Below are 21,642 nucleotides of genomic sequence, written 5' to 3' on the forward strand. Positions count from 1 at the left end.
GTATAATTAAAAAATTTTGGACCATATTTTATGCTGCAGATTTTTTAATATGCTCACAGGGTTTAGTTCTTCTAAGCATTTCTGCATAGACGGTAACTGGTGTTGAAGTAAGGATCCGTGGAGGTGCCGTTAAACACTCTAGCTCATACAAGCGCAAACACAGACACACCCAAAAACAAGATTTATTTCTGCTCTATTTCCAGCACTTTTCATTTTTATTTCTACTTGGAGCTCGCCTCTCTCCTGAGGTATGCGGAGAGACATTTGCAACGTATTATGTAAAGTAGAAGAAAGTGGAGTGTGAATTGTCAGATTATATTGGAATTGTTGAGCCTGAGCTGAGAAGAACTTCAGATTGAATAGATAAATCTTTCGCTGAAAAGTCATTGTGCTGTGAAGGGAAACAGTAGCAAGGCTCCTGTGGTCGGCGTGGGTAAACTTGCGGTTGTTTAAAGCCAAGGCTTCTGATCTGGGGCAAACTAACGGTCGATGAACCTGCCGTCTTCTGCTGGCTTTATGCTTGTGCTGTTTATGGGCTTTATGGGCTTAATGTGCAGGACGTATCAATGAGAAGTGCACTCAGCAGAAGGAGACAACTTCAGCTGAGTGTACATGGCCTGACTCTCCAGGAAGCCCCTCTGGAACAGACTTTGTGTGTGTGCATGTACAAGTCAAATGCTCCTCAAGGGTGTATGCTTCCATCCTTTCTACAACAGAATAACTTGCTTGAGCTTAATTAGTCATACATCATCGAAAACATGTATCTACTCAGAGAGGCCATGGCCCCCCTAGGTGTTTAGTAAGATGTCAGATGTAAGTAAGGTGTATCCACTGATTGAACTCATTATGTGGTTGATTACTCTTTTTTGAGTTGTTACTTCTCTAGGGAGCCCTTTGGTCTTGAATGAAACATGCTTGCAGGTGCTGTGATGTTGTTAATTGACAAATTGTCTGTGTTTATGTGTGTGTGTGTGTGTGTGTGTGTGTGTGTGTGTGTGTGTGTGTATGTGGAGCCCATCCTGCCTTACAGCTGACCCCACCATGTGTCTGCTTCCTCCACAGCCCAGCACTCTGCCTCAGGGCACCATTAACATGAACCAGTGCTCGGATGTAGTGGACGGAGAGGCCAAGACTGGCCAGAGGAACTCCCTCTGCATCCTGACCCCTGACAAGGAGCACTTCATCCGGGCGGAGAACAAGGAGACCATCAACGGGTGAGCGGGAGGGAGGGAGAGCACAACGGAGCAAAGTTAACCTGGGGGGAGAAAAGAACAGGTTCATTTGCCCTTATGTAACGCACCCTCCGCACCTATGGACAATTTCCCTTTGCTAGAGGAAAAATGAGGCCTCATTCAGTTATAGCCAGGGGTGTCTTCTACACTGCCCCTGAATTTGGAATGCAGCGCCTTCCTTTTCTTTGTGATCACCCATTTTAGCAATTCTATTGTACCAGGGTAAGAATCTGTCAATAGCCTGGGTGATCCACAGACCGGTACCGCAATCATATGCTATTCCATTCTGGTATGGGAACAAAGTTACTCAATTGCAGCTTATCATACATGAATTTTCCAGCATGAACTTTGATTTGGGAGGCTGGTTATAGATGCCACATTGTTTGCTCCTGTTTGCTTATGTGTGAGGTGTTAGTGCACAGTGCAGCCTGTGTCCTCCCGTCCCCATCTCCCTGCCTCAGCCCACCTCAGTGTAACACCTACTGGCCCTGTCACCTACCCCAAATCAATCCGGCGAACCCACTCACCTGATCAAATGTGCCACATGTGCAAATGAAATTAGTGCTGCTGAATGTAGAATGCATTCATTTTTTTTCTGAGGACTCTACTATTCCCTGTAATGCAATCCTTGTGCTTCCAATTGAATCAGTGCTCTGTAGAAGTACTCTTGGTCTGTTTGCAAACAGGTTGTACTGGAGGGAGGAAGAGAGAGAGTAAAAGAGAGTAAAGTTCTGTCAGGCTGGAGGTTTTCTGTTGCAGTTGGTGCAATCCTGCCACCCACTGGTCCATCAGCCTGCACACAATGAGCAAAACAGGGCTGCGCAATTCCACCTCAGGACATCTGAGTCCAGTGACTCTCTTTTAACTAATCCCAACATTTGTATTGGGGGGAAGCTAATTTAATTCAATCGGGGCAATTGTTGTTTCTGGCTGGTAAAGTTCCTGGCTAGCTGTAAAGCCTGAGTATGAGTGGCCCTGATATCTCAATATTCTGGCAGCTTTCCATGTTGGTGGCATGTTTTTCCTCACAAGATAAAGCTGTTGGCAGAAACCTTCCAAGCGATAAATATTTAACTTAAGCATGTAATTCTATTATATTATGAGGTCGGGGTCAGCTTTGCCGTTGGCTTGTACTTGCAGGTCATCAGCTCGTATTGGGAATATATACAAAACCTTCCTCTCCTCCCACTCAAGTGCTGCCCTCTTTCCTGTTGCATCCTTCTCTGGTGATGCAGATTGCTCGGAGGCGTCTCTCCTCTGGCTTTCATCATTTTTATTTCTGATTGGAGGTCAGAGAAGACGAAAAGATGTGTCAGAAGCCACGAGACCCTTAAATAGATGTCCCAAAGATATTCTAGTAATAACAAGATAATGGATTGTGTTTACTCGCTGCAGTGTTGGACAGAAAGTTCCTTAACTCCACAATAACTTAAATCTCCTTTTTAGCCAGTGCAGGAAGAAACAGAGTGTATGTCCTATTCCAAGTCATAAACAAACTCTTGCCATTCACTTTTGAAGTTACCTTTGGCTCTTGATTCTGTTTCCATCCTTCATGTAGTTTTATTAGGCATCTCCTGCAACCTTGATTCTAATATAAAGAAATCTGCAAACATCAAGAGCCTTCATATCAGAAATCCTATAACACAATAAGCATTAAGCTTTTATGTTGGTAAAGGAATGCCTGATAGGACTGTTGCAGAGAGTGGACGAAGTGATTATAGCGCAGTCTAAAAGCAAGCCATATAGAAGGATTTTAACTGGAGCCTTGTCACTTTTTTTTTTTTTAATTGGGGTATAGTGAGGTGAGAGTGAGGTGTGATGTCACCCTGGGCAGATCAGAATGGTCTTGCTGCCGTAAGGCTGATAACAGGGGTGACAGCAGTGTGATTAGACCGCGTGCAGGGCGTCCCTCCTTCCTGCGGCGCTGAGCTCATTGTGTTCCCCGAGGGCGGGCGCTTCGAGCCTGTGGTCCCTGATTAGGACGCCGGCGCTCAGGGGTCAGGGAGCCGGGGCGGCACATGGAGAGGATCACTCACGCCAGGCCGGATCGGCACCGTTTGAAGCTCGTTGTTCCCCCAGCTGTGGACGCCGGGCCCTGGCGAGCGGCCCAGCGAGCAGAGAACACCACGGCGCTCTTCAGAACCAGACCGCAGGCCCCGTTTAATCCCTGTTGGGCAGCACCGACTCAGAGAGGCGCGTCTTCCTGCCTGGCAGCACACTGCTGTGTCCCGTCTGGCCTCCTCGGCCCGGCTGCGGTGCCACTCCAGACATGTCCAAACACTCAGCTGGCACACGCCTGGGCCCCACTGATGAAGTAGTCTGTGATGGTTACTTGTGTCCTTATTGCTCAGTTTGAGTTCGAAAAGTTTATTTATGCAGCGAGTTTTGTGAGTTATAATTGTAGAAATGTGTTTAGAAGCATCTGATAAGCTCTGTAGCTGGAATGAACTCCTCACCCTCATACCTGCCAACCCTGTCAACCAAAACACAGTGAGATTTTAGTACAGTCCCGGTTCCCTGTTTGTTCAAAGCCTCTCTTTGTACATTTGGAACTCTTTTCTATTTGATCTCAGAAGCTTTGTAGAGGTATCCAGAACCCTGTTCAAGGTATTGAACTTGCAGTAGTGATAGCGTTGGCCACAGCATAAATGCTTCTGCTTCATCCAGTATGTCTGACACCCCAGGGGCTGGGGGCCAGAGACTCATCCCTCTGATTCCTGTAAAGTGTCATAAGCCTCTAACACTGTAGAAGCAGCCTTGATCTAATCCCGTAAGACTTTGACAAAATCTCCTTTCACACCAGCTGGGGCAGGACGCTGTCAGATCGCCAAGTCCGAATGTCCGCTGTCATTAGGAGGAAAGTGCCACACGGGTGTGTGTTTGTGTGTGCGCATGCAAGTGCTCGTCCTCCCACCTGTCCTGTCAGTGGAACTCAAGTGCCACAGCGCTGGTGCTTGAATCAGGAGCGTGCCGTTTGGATAACTCCTCTTTTGGGATATACTCTATATCAAACACTCTCTTTCTCGCCCTTACAATTTTCTTGAGGTCGTACCATGTCAAGGAAGCAGAAGTAAGTGTGTTAGAGGCAATTCATTTGTAGAATTTTTTTACTTGACGTAAGTCTAATGGGTTTGCTAATGTATTCGTGTATGCATGTGTATGTGCAATATTGTAATTAAATTGAATGTCTAAGAACTGAAATATTTCCTCTGTGTTTCATAATATATACTCATCGTTTTGGTCTCAGACACAATTGTTAAACTTGTGTGAGATTCACAAGTTTGTGTCCTCAAGGTCAAAAACAATGATAAGGCTAAAAATTTGATTGTGACTTGCCAGACATGAAGATACAAGGTAGCAGGCCACAGAGCAAGGTTCTTTATGTTGTGCTGAAGATGTTGTGTGTGTATTTCTGTAAAGACCGTATGTCTCGAAAGTCCTAGTTTAGGCATTTGATTGTTGCACAACGCGGCCATTATGAGAACGCTTGATGACCTCTGCATGTGGGGTGTAAGATGGCGGCGCGGCGCATGCGCGTGCTTGTGTGACCCTGTCCCTCCGGGCTACAGGTGGCAGGAGAATCTGGTGGTGTACCCCAGGACCACCAAGCAGAACCTGAAGAAGAAGCGCAAGGTGGAGCCGCCCACCCCTCAGGTACTGTACACTTCATTCACAATTCCTCATTTCCCATCCCAGTTTCATTCCTCTGCCACAGCACACTCACAATACCCATATCTAAAGAAATCAGAAAGGGGAAAGAAAGACAGGGCCCTCATTCTCTCGAGTGGTCTAATAAGGCACTGCTTGCTGAAACGGTCGAGTGAAACACATTTCAAATGTGTGTGCTTGCGTATAAGCACTCGGGTATGTGCATTTGCACGTCCACATATAAGGGTGTGAGTTTGTGCAAAGGTGGTGCCAAAGGTGTGCATTGTTCCTGGATCGTGTCTGATGATTGCTTGCAGTGATCAGCAATAACCATCCCACTCAGGGCAAGCCAGAGAGGTCTCCATACAGTTTATAGTCTCATTAATGTAATGTGCCTTTCAAAGCCACTGTGTGGGTGCAGAGATAATTTTGTGAAGGAATGTGGCAGATTGACACAATAAAAGTGTTTTTATGGCAAAGATAACAGGGACTGCGTGATGTTCCGCTACGATGCTCAGAGAGGGAGCTCTCTGTTAGCGTACACATAAATGACTCAATGTCTGAATATGCTGAAAGGGAGGGAACGCCACTTGCTGATGATTTTAGTGCCAGGGTATTGTATTTCTGCTGAATTTCATACCTGTCCATTACTTCTAGTTCACTTGGGGGCACATGTTTCCTTTCCTCATCTGAAATGTATTTCAAATTAATCAATGTACCAAGAAAATGTCAACACTTGGAACACCAAGGACATTTTTTCTGTCTAATAGACTTTTGTCCCCTTCCCACGACCAGCTAGATTGTTGCCAGTGGCAAAGGGCTGCCTGGTCTGAAGCATCACAGACCTATATTGGCAGTAGTGTGGTGTAATGGTAAAGAGCGTTGCTCATAATCAAAAGATTGCCAGTTCTATTCTCTGCTGTTGTACCCTTGGACAAGGTACTTAACCCACACTTTCCTCAGTAAATAGAGCTGTATAAATGGACCGTATGTAAAATTGTCACCTGTGCAAGTCACTCTGGATAAGAACATCTGCTAAATGACAGTAATGCAACTATACAGTAGCAGACAAGCCAATCTGTCCAATCAAATCCTCTGGCTCATTTTCACACAGGGCCACAGATCTCAGTGGGTTAAAAAGGAAAGAAATCTTTTTTTTTTTCCCCTCTTTGTATTTTTTCCTTTGTTCCCAAGTCAAAGTGGCTGAGTTTCCCAGCCTCCTCTCGGGCCTGTTGACTGGTGGAGTGTTGACTGGTGGAGACAGGCCCTTGGCAGCCGCCCCTGTGTCCAGCCTCTGTCACTCAGCGGTGTGGTCCAGAGGAGGCCCCTGGACTGGTACACTCCGCTGTTATTACGCCTCGGCTTTACCGCCCCTCCAGATGCCTGATCAGCGATCACAGGCTGAGAAAAAAGGGGCTGATTTTCATATTTTCACTCTCAGCCATTCTCAGCCATAGTCTCATGTCTCCCCAACAGTGGCTTTGGCTGTGACTGGCTTTTTTGTTCTTATGACTCCCAGCCTTTTGTTCTCATTCTGTTTTGTTGTGCGGCCACGTTGTGTCTGTAGCGAAACTTAGTCCTTCATATAAGCAGCTTATAAACAGGTCTGTCACCCCTCCACACTGTCCCATCACACACTTACACACACATACAGAGACACTCATCAATCAATACCCTAACAGCAGGAAAAAAAAAATAAGCGTATTGTATCTGGGTGTGGCACTCCACTCCACCTCCATACCGATTGGAAATTCTTGCTCCAGCTCTGTTGTTACCCCCAGTGCGTGGCCTCAGTTGCAGGTGGTGGTGATGAATGCTGTCAGTTTGCTAATAGTTTCCTGCTGGCATCGTCATTGGCCAAATTCAGACTCATGTAATAGGACTGCTGCGTGGAGGTAGTGTGGATGTCTCATTTTGCTCATGCTGACAAGTGTTCATTATCCATAACCGCCCAATAACATGATGGGCCTTGTAAGGTATTTTATGGTCTGAATTAGAGTCAGTTTTGTAGTTCCATGTAAATGTTTCAATGTTTGAACATTTATTAATGTCATATGTAAGAATCTAATACTGAGGAACCAGCACGCACATTTTGGGGTTCAAGACATGATGCAAAAACACTGTCTAAAGTGTTCCTCAATGATTGGTGTGAAATTTGAGGATACTGAAGTGAAATATTTTGTGAAAATAAGTTAAAAAGAATATGCAAATTCACTGTTATGCCGTTGGGTCCACAAACACACGTTCATTATTTAAGATTGAATTAGACTGAAAAGATTGAAATCATCATTCTAAATATGCTCCCAATAAACTCAGTAAGGGTTTTATTTTTTTGGTATTGTTATGATGCCAAACACAGCAACCCAGAAATCTGAAGTGAAACTCTTCCATTCACTAAAGAGTTAAAGGACAGTGTGAGTTTTACATTGTAGACATATGGAGGAGGCCCACTTTCGTAAATTTCTTTTTTTTTAATAACACACGGATTACCTGTGATGTGTCCTTCAAGCCCTGAGCTTGTATTTATGTAGCTTGTTGTTTACCTGTTGTTGTTTTTCCTGTGTGTGTGTGTGTGTGTGTGTGTGTGAGAATCATTTTTATGGAAATTATTACTATATGAGTAGTATGAGGTCTTTGACTACAAGAGCATAGCAGGAGCACTTATTTGAAACAGGAGGTCCTACCAGTCTCCATACACAAGCATAAAGTAACACGCAGAGCCTCAGTGTGCTATTTCACCTGTCAAAAGACACAGAGCACCTGTTATTGTGTGGAACTCCTCCAAGGTAAACTCAACGCCACTTGTGCCAACAGTAGACAGCAGAAGAGTACGATTCCTTTCTGGAGGCATCACTCATCACTCAGCCCAGCACCTGGAGCAGCGCCCTCACGCCGGGCACAACACCCACAGGGTACACTGTGTTACCATGGGGCTCGGCACAGCTTTCAGTGGAGATTCACATCTGCCTGCCCACACTTGCGTATGAGTCCCGTTTTTGAGGACTCTATCCCATGGTTGCTTCGTTCTGCCGCTCAGGCCTCTTCTCTGCTCAGGTCTCCCTCTTTCCGTATCAGACTGCCCCCCCTCCCCCCCAGACCGCTTTTTCCTGTTTTCACTGTTTAACTTCACAGTGTCACAGACAGGGACGGCGCAGGGAGCCAGGAACAGTTTGTGAACGGGCAGAGTAAAGAGAGACGGCAGTGTTCGGTGAGGGTCGCAGTGCAAAGGTGCGCGCACGGCACTGAAAAGCACTTCTCTGTTATTGACAGGAGAGCAGCAGTTGCAGGCGGCGCCAGTCGGGAGACATGAACGGACATCTTGTAAGTTCACCAAAATCCCATTGGTTACAGCCACTTAATCGCTAGCTTGCTTATCCTGCAATGAGAAATCCTGTTTCTGGTGCTGTTTGTTTCAGCAAGTTAGGGAATCAGCGCAGGATTCTTAAATGGTTCACTTGCAGCGTTGCTTGTTTGGAGTGAATAGAAACACGGTCATGACTTAATCTGTGAAAATCTGTGTGATGAGGAGCTGCACATGGAGATTATCTGATTAAGGGTGATCATTGTGGCATATACACAGAGTTAGCTTGACTTTTTTTTCTTCTGCTGCAGTGTGAAGTGTGTCTGTATGCACTTGCACACTGACCCAGTGTTCTCCAACAGGCCAAAACTGGTCCTTGATACAATCAACAAGCATACAGTGTAACAGTGTGCTCCAGGGTAGCAGTAGGAGTCAAGCAGGTTCATATTTATTACAAGTTAAAATACCATAGAATAAGCTCTCATTAAGTATTAAGACGTGGAGCCCTGCTTGTGAAAAGAAAAACATACATAATTTACCTCTTGTTCTGAATGCGTTGGCCATCTGTCATTTGTTGTGTGTCTTTTGATTGGGATTGAGTTTGTTTTCTGACATGTAAAAGCACTGACCTCTCTGAGCAATCCCCTGTCTGCTGGATCCATAAGCCTGCTGTTTCATTAAAATGCATTGGAAGAGAAACTTGGCGAAAAGCTTAAAAAGTAGAGGTGGGCACATTGAAGTGGTTTATTCACTGAAAAACATTCAAATGACTTTAATGACCTTTGGTTATTGAGCGTGTGGCTCGAAGGAGTTTGTCAGGAAGCAAAATGTTTTTTTTAGGATTGTAAACAGCACATCACACACATGTTCAGCTTTGAACAGAAAAAACCTGCACTGATTGAACATATTGAATTAGGAGAAATAGCTACACAGAAAACAACTAGTAAATGCTGTTCTGCAGGGCTTACATTTGGTGTCATTTGTTAGGAGGCAATGTTCAGTGTGCAGTGCTGGACAATGAATGCTTTAATCAACATTAATCTTAGCTACACATCAGTTTCTTGTTATACAGACAAATAATCATATTTAATGGAATTGATAAGATTATGTATGTGTGTTTTCCTGTGTAGAACAGGTGCCTCCAGCGGTTTCTAGTTAAAATAGAAAAGATTATAACAGACGCAGTGTCAGATGCTTAGGCCCTCACTGTTTCCCCAATCTTATCTCTCTGCAGCGGCACAGGTGTTAATGTGGGCGGAGCCTACCTGTGAAAGGGCTCTTTGTAGCAGTTCCTGTCAGAGTCATGCCTCCTCCCTCTCATCTGTCTGCGATGCTGGGAAACGGTGAACTCTTTATGGAACAAAGACAGCTCTCTCTCTGGGTGACGATGGACCATCCATCTTGGGGAACCCATCATAACGTAACAGAACAGGACAAACAGTTGCATAGCAAGGAACGTTAGTTGTGTAGACTGTCGTAGACCAGGGGGAGTATGGAGGGAAGGTCTTTGTCACTTCTACAATGGTGGTTTGTTATCCCCTAATCCAGACATCCCTCTCTTTTATTTTTAATGTGTAAGTTAAAGATGGGCTCTTACCCTGCAGGGGGAATGATTGGAGTCTCTACAGCAGTGAGTAAGGAGAAATGGATCTGAGCACTGGGAGAGTCACATTGTCAGTGTCATTATTTTGCAAGATTTCCACTTGCTGCTTCCTGCCTTTGTTAGATTAAAGCTGTGTTTTTGAAGATTTAGACTAATTCCAATGTTGTGCGGTGATTCATCAATCAGGTGGTGTATTTAGACATCAAGACATTTGGTTGGAACAATGTTCGACATCCAGTGGCTTAACATGAGTGTTAGTCTGTGTTTGATATGTTAGATGAATCAGTATTTAATTAGTCATAAGGTCACAAGATGGTTTATTCCTGCTCAATGATAGTGTGACATCAAAACCCTGTGGAGCAATCATTCATGAGAACCTTCTTCTATCTGACCACAAAAATGCAGCAAAACGCATTGTTGAACATGTTTGGAGGGAGGGGGAGTAGACAATGTATGTTTGCTTAAGGACTAGCCTCTGCTGGCAAGAAACTATTTATGCACAGAGCTGTAAGAAGTTAATTACTTTAAGAGGTTGGTTTCCTGGTCTGCTAAATGGAAAGCATTGTTTAGTGACCTTTTAATGACCTTTTTAATTCAGTATTGCCCCTTTTTTCACAAACATTCCCTTAATCGCATAGAATAATGTGTCAATATGCAGTTACGGTCTAGATGGGTTCGTGGTTTAGGAACTGCTCTTTGTTTAATTGTTAGTCTGTCATGTGATGTAACTCTGCTGTGAGGCAAATCCCTGCAGCCTGTGGGGTTTGGTGGAGAAGTCTGATTAAGTGTGTGTCAGATGGCACATTAGTGGAATTAAAGGCAGTGATCTGATCAGGATTGAGGGGCAGCCCCAGAGGATCATGGGACCCAGGGTGATGGCGGTGCCGCTGTTGCCAGCCCCGGGGGCAGCAGTTTGTTTGTGCTTCGGGGAGAGGATTTGCTTTTCCCGGCAGTGAGTGCGGGATTGCGATGTCTGTCTCCTGGCTCTGTCCTCGCGTCACCCCGACCTGACGAGCATTCACCTGCCCCCACCCCTTCAGGAACCTGCGCCGGCCAAAGTGACGGTGACCGGCGGCGGCGGTGAGGGCGGCGGTGGAAACCCCTGCCACTCCAGAGGCATCGCCCCGGCGGAGAAAGTCCCCTCAAGCCGCTCTACACTGTGGCAGGAGGAGAGGCGAGGGCGGGGGGTCATCCCCTGCAGCCGCAGCGCCCCCTGTCTGGACCAGCTGGCTCACGCCACCCATCCCCATAGCTCCGCCTCGTCAACCTCCGTAAGAGATGGTAAGGGCTGCTTGCTGGGCACTGTGAGAGTGTGTGTGTGTGCGTGTGCATGTTTATGTGTGTGTGTGGGTGTGTGTGTGGATGGGCATGCAGGAGTGCACTTATGTGTGCGTGCATGTGCATGAATACGTCATGAGCAGGTGCTAACAGAGCAGTTCAGACACTCCTGCCTGTGAATGCTGAGTTTTGGGTGGCAGACAGTGTGACCTCTGTCCACTCTTTCTTCTTACTGATAAGAATGATGTCACCTGGTCAGCTGCAGACTGATTAATTTTCTTCTCCTTCAGAGATGTTTGCATCTTTGCGTTGGTAAATCAATGTGCAGAATCCAGGAATTGGCTTGCAGTAGTTACTCATGGGGTTTAGCAAAGCACTGAAGTGTTGTGTACTGTGGGGAAAGTGTTGCTGATGTTGTTTCTCATCATTTCGGTTTAAAATATACCTTTCAAACAATTATGTAGTTACTCTGTGTGTCTGTGCCTGTGGTGGGGAGGGGGAGGGGGAGGCGGAGGGCTGGAGGGCTTGCTTCCAGTAGCCAGTGTTTAAGCTGGGAAATGGGTGGCTGTGATGCTCTAAAGCCTAGATAAAGCTGCAGCTCATGCCTGATAATCCCTGTCAGATTTTGGACAAACTCTTCCAAAGAGCACCAAACACCATTACAGAGAGCATAGCTTTTGTTGCTGCGAACCAGACAAGGCCTGTTCTAGACAACACAATCAAACACACGCATATAAACACACACCACAGATTTACCGGAATTATTGGAGTGCTTATTTTTCTTGGGGTTCCAGCAGACTATGAGGTAATAATTCTGTGATATAAAATAATTACACTGTACAATATATTTTCCATGCCTCATAACTGATCATTACACAGATGAATTATCTTGATAGGTCTTGCAATATATTCTGTTAAAGAACTAGACCAGCAGATATGAGGACATTCTGCATCTCTTGGCAGAGGAATAAAAATGTAAAAACATGGTAGTGTCCTGCAGTGGGGATGTTGCAAGTACCTAGTTTAACTGGCCTGAGGAGCTTCATGCAGATGTGTGCTGTGAACGCCTGGGTTTTTATCATTCTATTAAGTTAGCAGGATGTCTGTTTCAGCTCTGCTAGCAGGTGCTGGTGTTTCTAGGGACAGGGCAGACTTCTTGGTGTCCTCAGGTGGATGAGATGAGAGAGGAGCCCTCTTCTGTTGAGCTGTGTGTCTGTATTAGAGGCTGATCCATATTTGCACTTATATGCTTTATAGTAGCTACGGTCCCATAGTTTTGTTCATCAGTCATCCTTTTCAGTGCTTTATGTCTGTTCTTTCCATCTATTTCTGTTTCACTATTTCAGCTTCAAAACACTCACTGAACGGTGGGCGGAAGAAACGTGTGGAGAGCGGCTACTTCTCCCTTGAAAAGGCTAAGCCTGACTCCCAGCCCCCCCAACGCCCCCAGCAGCTTCCCCTGCCCTCTCCCAGTGACCCTGAGGGCTCCCACAGGTACAGCTCCCCAGAAACTGAAACCCTCTTCTCCCCAGACTCCTCTCTCCGCCTGGGGCGCCTGTACTCCAACAGCTCCTCCGCCTTCAGCGCCTCTCAGAGCTCCCTGGACTCAGAGGCCAGCTGCACCACGCCCACCAGCACCACCACGCCCATTATCATTACTACTCCCACCAGTGAGACCACACCCACTATCATCACCACGCCCACCAACGAGACCACATCCACTATCATCACCACTCCCACCAGCGACACCACATCCATTACCATTATCACACCCACCAGCATCTCTAGCTGCGATGGGCGTGGCAGGTGTGGAGGTGGCGTAGGTGAGCAGGTGGGACGCGGCGGCCGCGGCAGCAGGGGCTACGCTACACTGGCGGATGTGCCCAAAGCCAAGAGGCTCAGCCACCGTGAAGCCTTCAGCGCGGAGAGGAAGAGGCTGGAGCAGCGGGCCCGCAGCCCCGGCAGGGAGGAGGTCGCCCGGCTCTTCGGACTGGAGCGCAGGTGAGAACACGCAGCCACGTGACCACAGAGGTGCACGAAAGCACCAGAAGGAAATGGCAGGAGATCTAAGCAAGTTCAAATCCTAACTTTTGGTATGTAATTGCATTGCATGTCTCACTCTTTGTGATAAGCTAAGTTAATGACCTCATCACACTGAGTCACTGACAAAATAAGTGAGACGAATATGTTAAAAAAAAAGAGGGCAGACCTAGTTTAGAGCTCATTTTCCTGTACACGGTGTCTCAACGTCTGCTGCGGCACTATGACCCTTTGCTGACCCTGAGCTGAACGGATGCAGACATCACACCCCCCTCTCCTCCACTGCTGTGTGTCAATGATTCACCAGCCTCATGCACTCAGCGGCCAACACTGCACTGAGCTGTACTTTGACCAGCCTAGTTTCGTGCAGTGCTCAGGAAGTGGGCATTTTCCTGTTAGTTACAACTGGAATGGTGCTGAGCAGTAACTGTTTACATCAGTTCCTCTTAATCACCCCCTGTTAAACGTCAGTTGATCCCAGCGCCTTCACTGGGTTTATTGATGATCAGTGTTCCAGCGCCCAGGCAAGACACTGTATTCAAGATCTTACAGTCAAACCCGTTTTTCTAGAGTAAATTTAAAACAGGCACTTTTGTCTTAGATCATCAGTGCTCACTCCATCAGATAATTCCTGTTTCATTTTCATGACAAAAATAAGCAATACATCCTGATTAAATATACTGTATGTGTTTTGCTTTTTGATTTTAAGTGATAGAACTGTAGATGAGTGACCTTCATAGTCTTACGATGTTGAATAAACTGCAGTGTTTTTAATATGCAAAGCAAAGTAATGGATTACCATGAAACCTAAACTCTAAAAATCAAACAATGGAATGATTAGAGACTGGCAGGTTGGGGTGCTCTCTGATGTCATATTTCAGTGGGGCACTTAAATAACATCACAGTACTCCAAAGCCGGCCAATACCCTGAATGAAATGTGAGCAGGGAGTTTAATTCGACAGACTGGCCTGCATGTAAAAATGATTAACATTTATTCAGATTTTCAGTTGATAGATGAATCAATTCAACACTCCATTGTTTCAGCACTGTAGCCTACAGTAACCTTTAGCACTCACCAGGAGGCAGCAGTAGATTAATCTTCTGTTTTGTGTATTTAAATTAATTTATGTATTACAGCAGGGGAACAGGCTGCCTAATGACATTTTTCACTATGCCATGGTGTATCTGGAAGAAGAACGCTACTTTTTTCAAAAGCTGCTTGTGATCTTGTTCACTTTCTATAGTTTGTAGGGTAAAGTAAAATATTTTGCTTTATGATGAAGTATTGCTGAGACTAGTAAACACGTCAAGGCCTTGCGCTCTGTCCTACTATGTGTAGAACTATTTCCTGACAGTGGGCCAGTGGGGAAGTTAGTCCTTTTGGCGCCATCTACTGGGTATTTTTGTATCTCTATACAGGAACATTGTTTCCAGTCTATGTATGACCTCCAGTCATACGCCAGTAGGTGCGGCATGGTCATGATCACCATTGTGTGTTTGTGTGCTTCTTGCCTGTAAAACAATCTGTGAAAAGCACAAAGTACAAAAGTTAGACTCAACTGACAGTTGATGGGATTATTGCCTTTAGGGCAGGGAGAAAATAACTTGTCTACATTGCTAACCGTGAAATGTTATTTGCAAACAGGTGACGATCTTATTTTACCACTGAAACAGGGGTCCTTTCATTTGTACTGGGGATTTAACTAAGCCACCCGGTGAAAGGTTATACTGTTTACTGCAGTGTCGTAGTGGTGGAGGTATGCGCTGTGAAGAGTGCTACTCTGCTTATAGTAAGCAACACACTGTGTGGAGTATGTGCAGTTTCTGGGTCATGTGCATGACATGACATACCCATTTTATAGAATGCTTATTATTTAACAAAAACATTTTGATGTGTGCTTTTTCTGTTTTTTTTTCTTTTTTTTTTATTTAAAATAGTCATTTTAATACTGCTGTTATTAAATGATATATTAATTCTTTCCTTTGTTGCCCTCTGTGCCTCTTCAGCCTGGTCTCTCCTTGTTTTTTTGTGTTGTGTTGTTTTTCTTCCAGGAGTGGACAAACCGCCCTCCCCAAGCTTCTGCTCCTCCCGCCCTGCCGCTGAGCCCTGCTGCTTCCTGCTTCATTCCATTCCACCTCCAAACCTGAGCCAGGAGCACTCTGCCTCTCTTTCCGTCTCTGCCCTCTACACACACGCACGCACACACACACACACACAGCAACATGAATGCAGTCGTGCACACTTTCTCTCTCTCACACATGCGCGCACACACACACACACACACACACACACACACACACACACCCACACGCAGCAACACACACATGCTCGCATACAGCAACACATATGCAGTCATGCACACATTCTTACACACACACACACACACACACACACAGCAACACACACAGCAACACATACACACCCCACAATTTCAGTTTTGCTGTGTATGAGAGCACCTCCTCTCTTTTCTCTGGACAGCCACTCCCCACTGTGCTGTTTCATCACCCATTTTCCTCTCATCCTGGCTGCTGCTCCTCTGTTTCTGCCAGCTCCTAACTGCCAGCGTTTGCATGTACAACCCACCTTTTATTAATTAAGCTGCCGTTTATGGTTCCATCTGTTGTAATCTTTTTGTTTTTGTATTTTTGGCTTCCTTCACTTTTCACCCCCCATTTTTGAAATCGGCAGTTGTTCAAGCAGGAGCACAGGGTGTAGCGAGTGCAATCCTGTGAAACGTGCCAGTAGGACTATTATTCACACTACAAGTGCCACTGTGCACCAGAAAGCAGAAGCCTGACAGAGGATAGCCACATCTCCCTGATGTCATCTGAGCCACTCGCAGGCACTCAGAGAAGTCGCAGATGACGCAGCTGTGCTTGAGCCCGGGCCGCAGGGCTCAGTCTGCGCTCAGTACAAGCCGTCTAGCTGGCTGAGCCACTCAGGAGCACCAGCGGTCATTATTTTAAAGCAAAGGGTTTCATCAGCTCACCACAGGAATGGGAATTGCTTGGGATTGCTGCTTTTATGTTAACCACTTGGGTGAGTCTTTCTCTCACTGTAAGACAGTTGAGGGTGGTGTGTGTATCTGATTAATGGTTATGTGTTGGCCAGACGGTCCCAGGTGATTGAGAGATTCGAAACGCTGGAGGGGGAAAATGTGGAGCACATGGAGATCGGCTCCCCCTCAGATCCCTCTTCTTCGTCCTCCTCCACCGGCACCACCCGCCAGGGCCGCATCGAGAGGCGCTGCAACTCCAAGAAATCGGTACCTCCACCCAGCAACCCACACTTTTATACACTATACTCCCTCTACCTCCACCCAGCAACCCACACTTTTATACACTATAGTCCCTCTACCTCCACCCAGCAACCCACACTTTTATACACTATACTCCCTCTACCTCCACCCAGCAACCCAAGCTTTTATACACTATACTCCCTCTACCTCCACCCAGCAACCCACGGTTTTTACGCTATATATTCCCTGTGCCTCCACCCATCAACCCACACTTTTACACACTATATTCCCTGTACTTCCACCCAGCAACCCAAGCTTTTATACACTATACTCCTCCACCCAGCCACCAGCCCTATGACAATCTGTGCTGACTGTGCCTCTGCCTAGCCACCAGCATGGTCACTGTCTCTGTGACCCCCTTCTTAACCGTCATGGACGTTGTGCGTGCTGTCAGATGTGTCACTCCGGGTCTTTGCCCTGTGCACCTGGCTGTTGCAGGAGTCATTAGACGCTGCTACAGAGCACTCGATGCCCGACGTCTCCCGGTCCTCCCTCTCCGGCTACAGGCGCGCCAAATCCCTGGACCGCAGGGCCACGGAGTCCTCCATGACGGTAACTCCAGACATGCCGGATGGGCTTATTGTCTCCTAATTGGCCAGCTGGTTTTAATATGTAGCTGGGGCAGTGGTGTGGCGTAGTGGTGAGGCCCAAAAGGTGGCTGGTTCAGTCCCCCCCCGGGACACTGCTATTGTACCCTTGGGCAAGGTGCTTAACCCAGAATTGCCTCAGTAAATATCCAGCTGTATAAATGGATAGAATTGGATGTCAGTCTGGGATAAGAGCATCTGCTAAATGATAGTAATGTAATGTAGCTGTTTTAGAGCCCCACCATTGAGTCCCTGTGAACACAGTGGCCAGCGAGGAGTGTAACTGTGGGAGGAGGCAGGGAGCCCACTCTTTGTGTTTTTTCTGGTCAACACTACAAACAGCTGCTGCTGTCAGAGTTGCCCTGTGGTATAAATAGATGGAGCGTGTGGGCGTGAGGTGGGAGGAGTGGGGGGGGGGGAGCTGCGTGTTTGTGTTTCCTGTGTTGGGGAGAGAGAGGGTGTGAACGAGTCTGGGTGTGTCCTCCCCCGTTCTCGTGTCCAATGAAGATGAACAAAAACAAGGTAGGACCCATGAGGCTGTTGTGTCTTAGGTGTTAATTGACTGTGACTCAGTGCAGCATTTAGCAGCTGCGACTTGCAGGGTCTCTGGGAAGGCAGTGGGCCTATCTGTGATAGTAAAGATCAGCAGACCCTTGTCTGGATATGCAGAGTAACCAGGATTCAGTCAAACTCAGTGTGATTAGGACAGAGACCTTTTATAATACTGGAATGTCCTCAACTATAAATAATTCCTTCAAATGAAATTGCTTTTGCAATATATTCATATACCACATTTAGTGAAACCCCAAATTATGTTAGGGTTATTGTGGTGGATTCCTCTGTTTTCTCTGGCATTTTTATTTCAGTTGTTTTTTCCCTGGATTTTTAGAAATATGCGTATGCCATGTAATAAACTAATTATGGTGGATTGCTGTGTATTCCACTTCATCATTCTTTGGTTCATACTGTATTTGTAAGGTTTGAATCATTACAGGCAGTGCCCACATATGTGATGTATTATACAACCAAAGTGGTCATTTGGGCCAAAGTATGTGAGTAAGCACTGATTTCAAACACTGAACAGTCTTTTTTGCATAGCAGATGTGCATATATACCATTGATCATACTTCACTTACCTGAACTTCCATGCTTGTTGACCAGTCAGCTGTTATTTGTCCAAACCGTGTCGTGGGAGAATTTGCCTCTCAGAAACCTGTTTTAGTGATGGTGCTCTGCTTCTCTTATGCTTTTCAGCCTGACTTGTTGAATTTCAAGAAAGGATGGATGACTAAGCTACATGAAGACGGGCTTGTAAGTACTGACCTGGATGACTTGTGTGTGGAGCGTTTTCTTCTGAAGCCCGTTGACTCAGGTTTTTCCTCTTGTTCCTCTTGCAGTGGAAGAAGCACTGGTTTGTTCTCACCGACCAGAGTCTGCGTTACTACAGGGATTCCATTGCGGAGGAGGTGCTTTTCAGAACATCACAACTTTGCATATCATCTTGTTGCGTGGCAGAAATACTTTCAGCATCTTAACAGTTGCAAGCTCCGGGCCTTAACAACAAAGACCCACTGTGTTTTTAACACAGGTTTCTTAACAGTAGTAGGGAGCCACACCTGCAGCATCTTCTCTTCCATAATACACTTGTATTGCTTTTAGGCGGCTGATTTGGATGGCGAGATTGACCTTTCCACTTGTTATGATGTCACAGAGTTTCCAGTGCAGAGGAATTATGGGTTCAAAATCCACGTGAGTGCAATCTTTTCTTTCAGATTTAGTATTCAGTTAAGATTTAGTTTCAGATGCATATATGTTGTCATCTCAAATGGATTGAGATATTCACAAGATAATAAAATTCATGCACTCCTTATATAATATGTAGCACAGTAATATACATCATGCTGGATATCATCACAAAGGAATAAGCTGTATGTTTTGATGATGGATTCGTGATATGCACATCTTGTGCTCGTCTTTCCCACATCCAGACAAAAGAAGGTGCATTCGCCCTCTGTGCCATGACCACAGGAATTCGTCGCAACTGGATTCAGGCCATCATGAAGAACGTGCGTCCCGCCATTGCCCCCGACGTCACCCGGTAAGGGAACACCCCCAACAACAAGACAGGCGATATGCAGCTCTTCTCTTTTCTACCATTTTAACATAACCTTAACGTAACTCCTGCCTTTCAGCCATCTAAAACGAGCCTCTCTTCTTCACCTCCTCCCCGCCTCATATCTTTCCACGCTGCTCACAGGAAAAACGTCTCTTTGAAACTGTCGGTTCTCAAATCCAGGTTGGAAAGCGCTTCACTCCCTGTCTCTACCCCCCTGTGCCGTGTCCCTGCCTCAGTCATGTGAGCACGGAGTGCGCTGTCTGCCGTGCTGAGATTCTCTGAAATATCACCACAGCAAATGGGGCTTTTATGCACAGCAGTGAGAACAGACGAGGAGAAAGTGCACAGTGAAGTGTCCCAGTGCTGTGCATTCTGGGTAGAGAGAAGGGGGGCTCTATACAGCTCCACTGTGGGGCTTAGGATAGTGCCTTCCTTGCATTGTTGTACGCAGACACTGGTGCCTGTTTCCCACCCTGCCAGCAGGGACAGGAGGTGACGATGCCCCCACCCAGAAGCAGATACCACTGCTGACACGTTACTGCACTACACTACAGCAGACTGGCAGAGCCACTTTACTGTCTGTTATCTGTATCTTTAATAGATGCATCTTTTAAATCAGTTAGAACCCCATAAAGTTCTCACAGCCAGTGATTTACTGTAATGCTCAGTGTTACAGCCCTGTTCTGTTGTTATCAATTCCTCATAACAACGTTACCCTTGATTACGTGGCAGCTTCGCCCTTGGCTCTCACCATGTGCTGTGAAGTGGCTGCTGTACTGCCTGTATTATGGCACGGACAGTTACTTTGTACATGGCACTCCTGTGAATTACTCTCACCTTCAGAGTGATGTTTAGCTGATGAGCGGCTTTTCGGTTTCCCCTGCCCATCAGCTCCCTCCCAGAAGAAAAGGCCAAAATGCGGACAGCCCTCGGAGTCTGTCACCAGGCACCCACAGAGCTCTGTGAGGGCTCGGAGCAGCCTGTGTTAGAGGGAACAGTGGAGACAGGGAGCAGCTGCAGCTCAGAACAGCGGAAGAGCCGGATCAGGGACCGCCGGCGGGAGGGCCGCTACAAAACCTTCGACTGGGCAGAGTTTCAGCACGGATCGGCGCAAGAGAAGGAGGAGCCCGACGGGCAGCTGGAGAACGCGGCGGACACCGCGGGGGACGTCTCCAACACCTCCTCCTCGACCCTCTCACCCCTTTCCTCTGTCTCCTCCTCCTCGGTCGCCCCACTCAGGGACCCAGCGGTGGAGGAGCTGGAGAGGGAGCGGGCGCGCCGGCGTGAGGAGAGGAGGCGCCGCTTCCAGATGCAGTCCGTGACCACACCCACCAACACCCAGCCAATCACAGCGGCTCCTGCCATAGGGGGCGGAGCCAGGGCAGGTGAGGACTGGGATAAGGGGACAACTGAGGCAGATTGTGCCCCGTCCCTGGCTGAGTCCTCGGGTGAATACAGTGGAGAGAAAGACAAAGACACCCACGTGCAGGTGGAGATCGAGCAGCGCTGGCTCCAGGTGGAGACCATGCCCCTCCGTGAGGAGAAGCAGGTGCCCATCTCACACCCCCCTGATCCCCCTGCCGACAGACCAACCCCACAAGAGCTGGCAGTCCTGCTTGGCAAAGAGGTACCCATCAACAAATACACTGCAAACTCACTTTGTCACAGTCCATCTTACTGTACGACATTCAGTTCATCAAGTGTGAGGAAATCCAGTCCCTCTGGGCGATGGGGGTCCCAGGTATTTAACTCCTGGTTCTGAAAGGTTCCATTTTGATGTTCCAAATCATGAATAGATTGTTGTAGAAGTGATAAAGCAGGGCTTGCTTAAAAATGAGTCAATACTCAGGACTAACTGTTAAGTGGAATGTTTGAATCACCAGCTCTGCAGCTCAACACACTGCCCCCACCTAGACAGGGACTCAACAGACTGTATCCTTAGTGAACTGAACTTCTCATCTTCGTGTGTACATCTGTTTGAATGTGTGTGTGTGTGTTCATTCATTCATGTGTGTGGGTGTGTGGGTATGCATACATGCATGTGCATGCATACTGTTTGCACATACAAGAAGCGACAATGGAAATAATAAATAAGCTTTATTTGCTTAACAGCCTTCATACATTTATACATAAATACAGTACATATAGATGTAAAGCACAAGAATGGTGACGAAGTAAACTGCAAATAGAAACATCAATAAAATAACAGTGTATGTTACCCCTATTCCAACAAAAACAAGGTATTCTTTTAACCATGATTTAAAAGCAGGAACTGAGAAATCTCTAATACACTGTTGTGGAAAGTTCCAAAGCAATGGTGCAAGAGAAAGCAGTTTGTCCTCGCTTGTTTGTGTACTCTTGGTATAAACAGCAATCGAACATCCACTGACCTGAGTGTGCAGTCTGGCTGGTTTGACAATCTGGCTGGCATTTCAGTAATGTAATTAGGTGCTAAACAGGTTAATAAAAACATACTGTAAGTTAATATAGTAAATCATGCACAGGCGTAATACAATGGCAGGAGTTTTTTTGCACAA

At 46.5% G+C, this 21,642-nt stretch overlaps 1 protein-coding gene across 1 annotated transcript in view; it reads left to right on the forward strand.

The window, feature by feature from the left end:
• The window catches only part of LOC118794614 (myosin-7B), a 69,819-nt gene that overhangs the window by 35,182 nt on the left and 12,995 nt on the right, over positions 1–21,642 (forward strand). The window contains exons 4-15 of the mRNA XM_036552870.1: positions 1,063–1,214; positions 4,802–4,886; positions 7,698–7,792; positions 10,800–11,065; positions 12,409–12,556; positions 16,216–16,369; positions 16,841–16,954; positions 18,244–18,300; positions 18,387–18,455; positions 18,649–18,738; positions 18,978–19,087; positions 19,997–20,732. Of these exons, the coding sequence (XP_036408763.1) occupies positions 1,063–1,214; positions 4,802–4,886; positions 7,698–7,792; positions 10,800–11,065; positions 12,409–12,556; positions 16,216–16,369; positions 16,841–16,954; positions 18,244–18,300; positions 18,387–18,455; positions 18,649–18,738; positions 18,978–19,087; positions 19,997–20,732 (2,076 nt within the window). The remainder of the gene's footprint in view (positions 1–1,062; positions 1,215–4,801; positions 4,887–7,697; positions 7,793–10,799; positions 11,066–12,408; positions 12,557–16,215; positions 16,370–16,840; positions 16,955–18,243; positions 18,301–18,386; positions 18,456–18,648; positions 18,739–18,977; positions 19,088–19,996; positions 20,733–21,642) is intronic.

This window comes from Megalops cyprinoides, chromosome 19, assembly GCF_013368585.1.
Source record: "Megalops cyprinoides isolate fMegCyp1 chromosome 19, fMegCyp1.pri, whole genome shotgun sequence".
Taxonomy (NCBI): Eukaryota; Metazoa; Chordata; class Actinopteri; order Elopiformes; family Megalopidae; genus Megalops; species Megalops cyprinoides.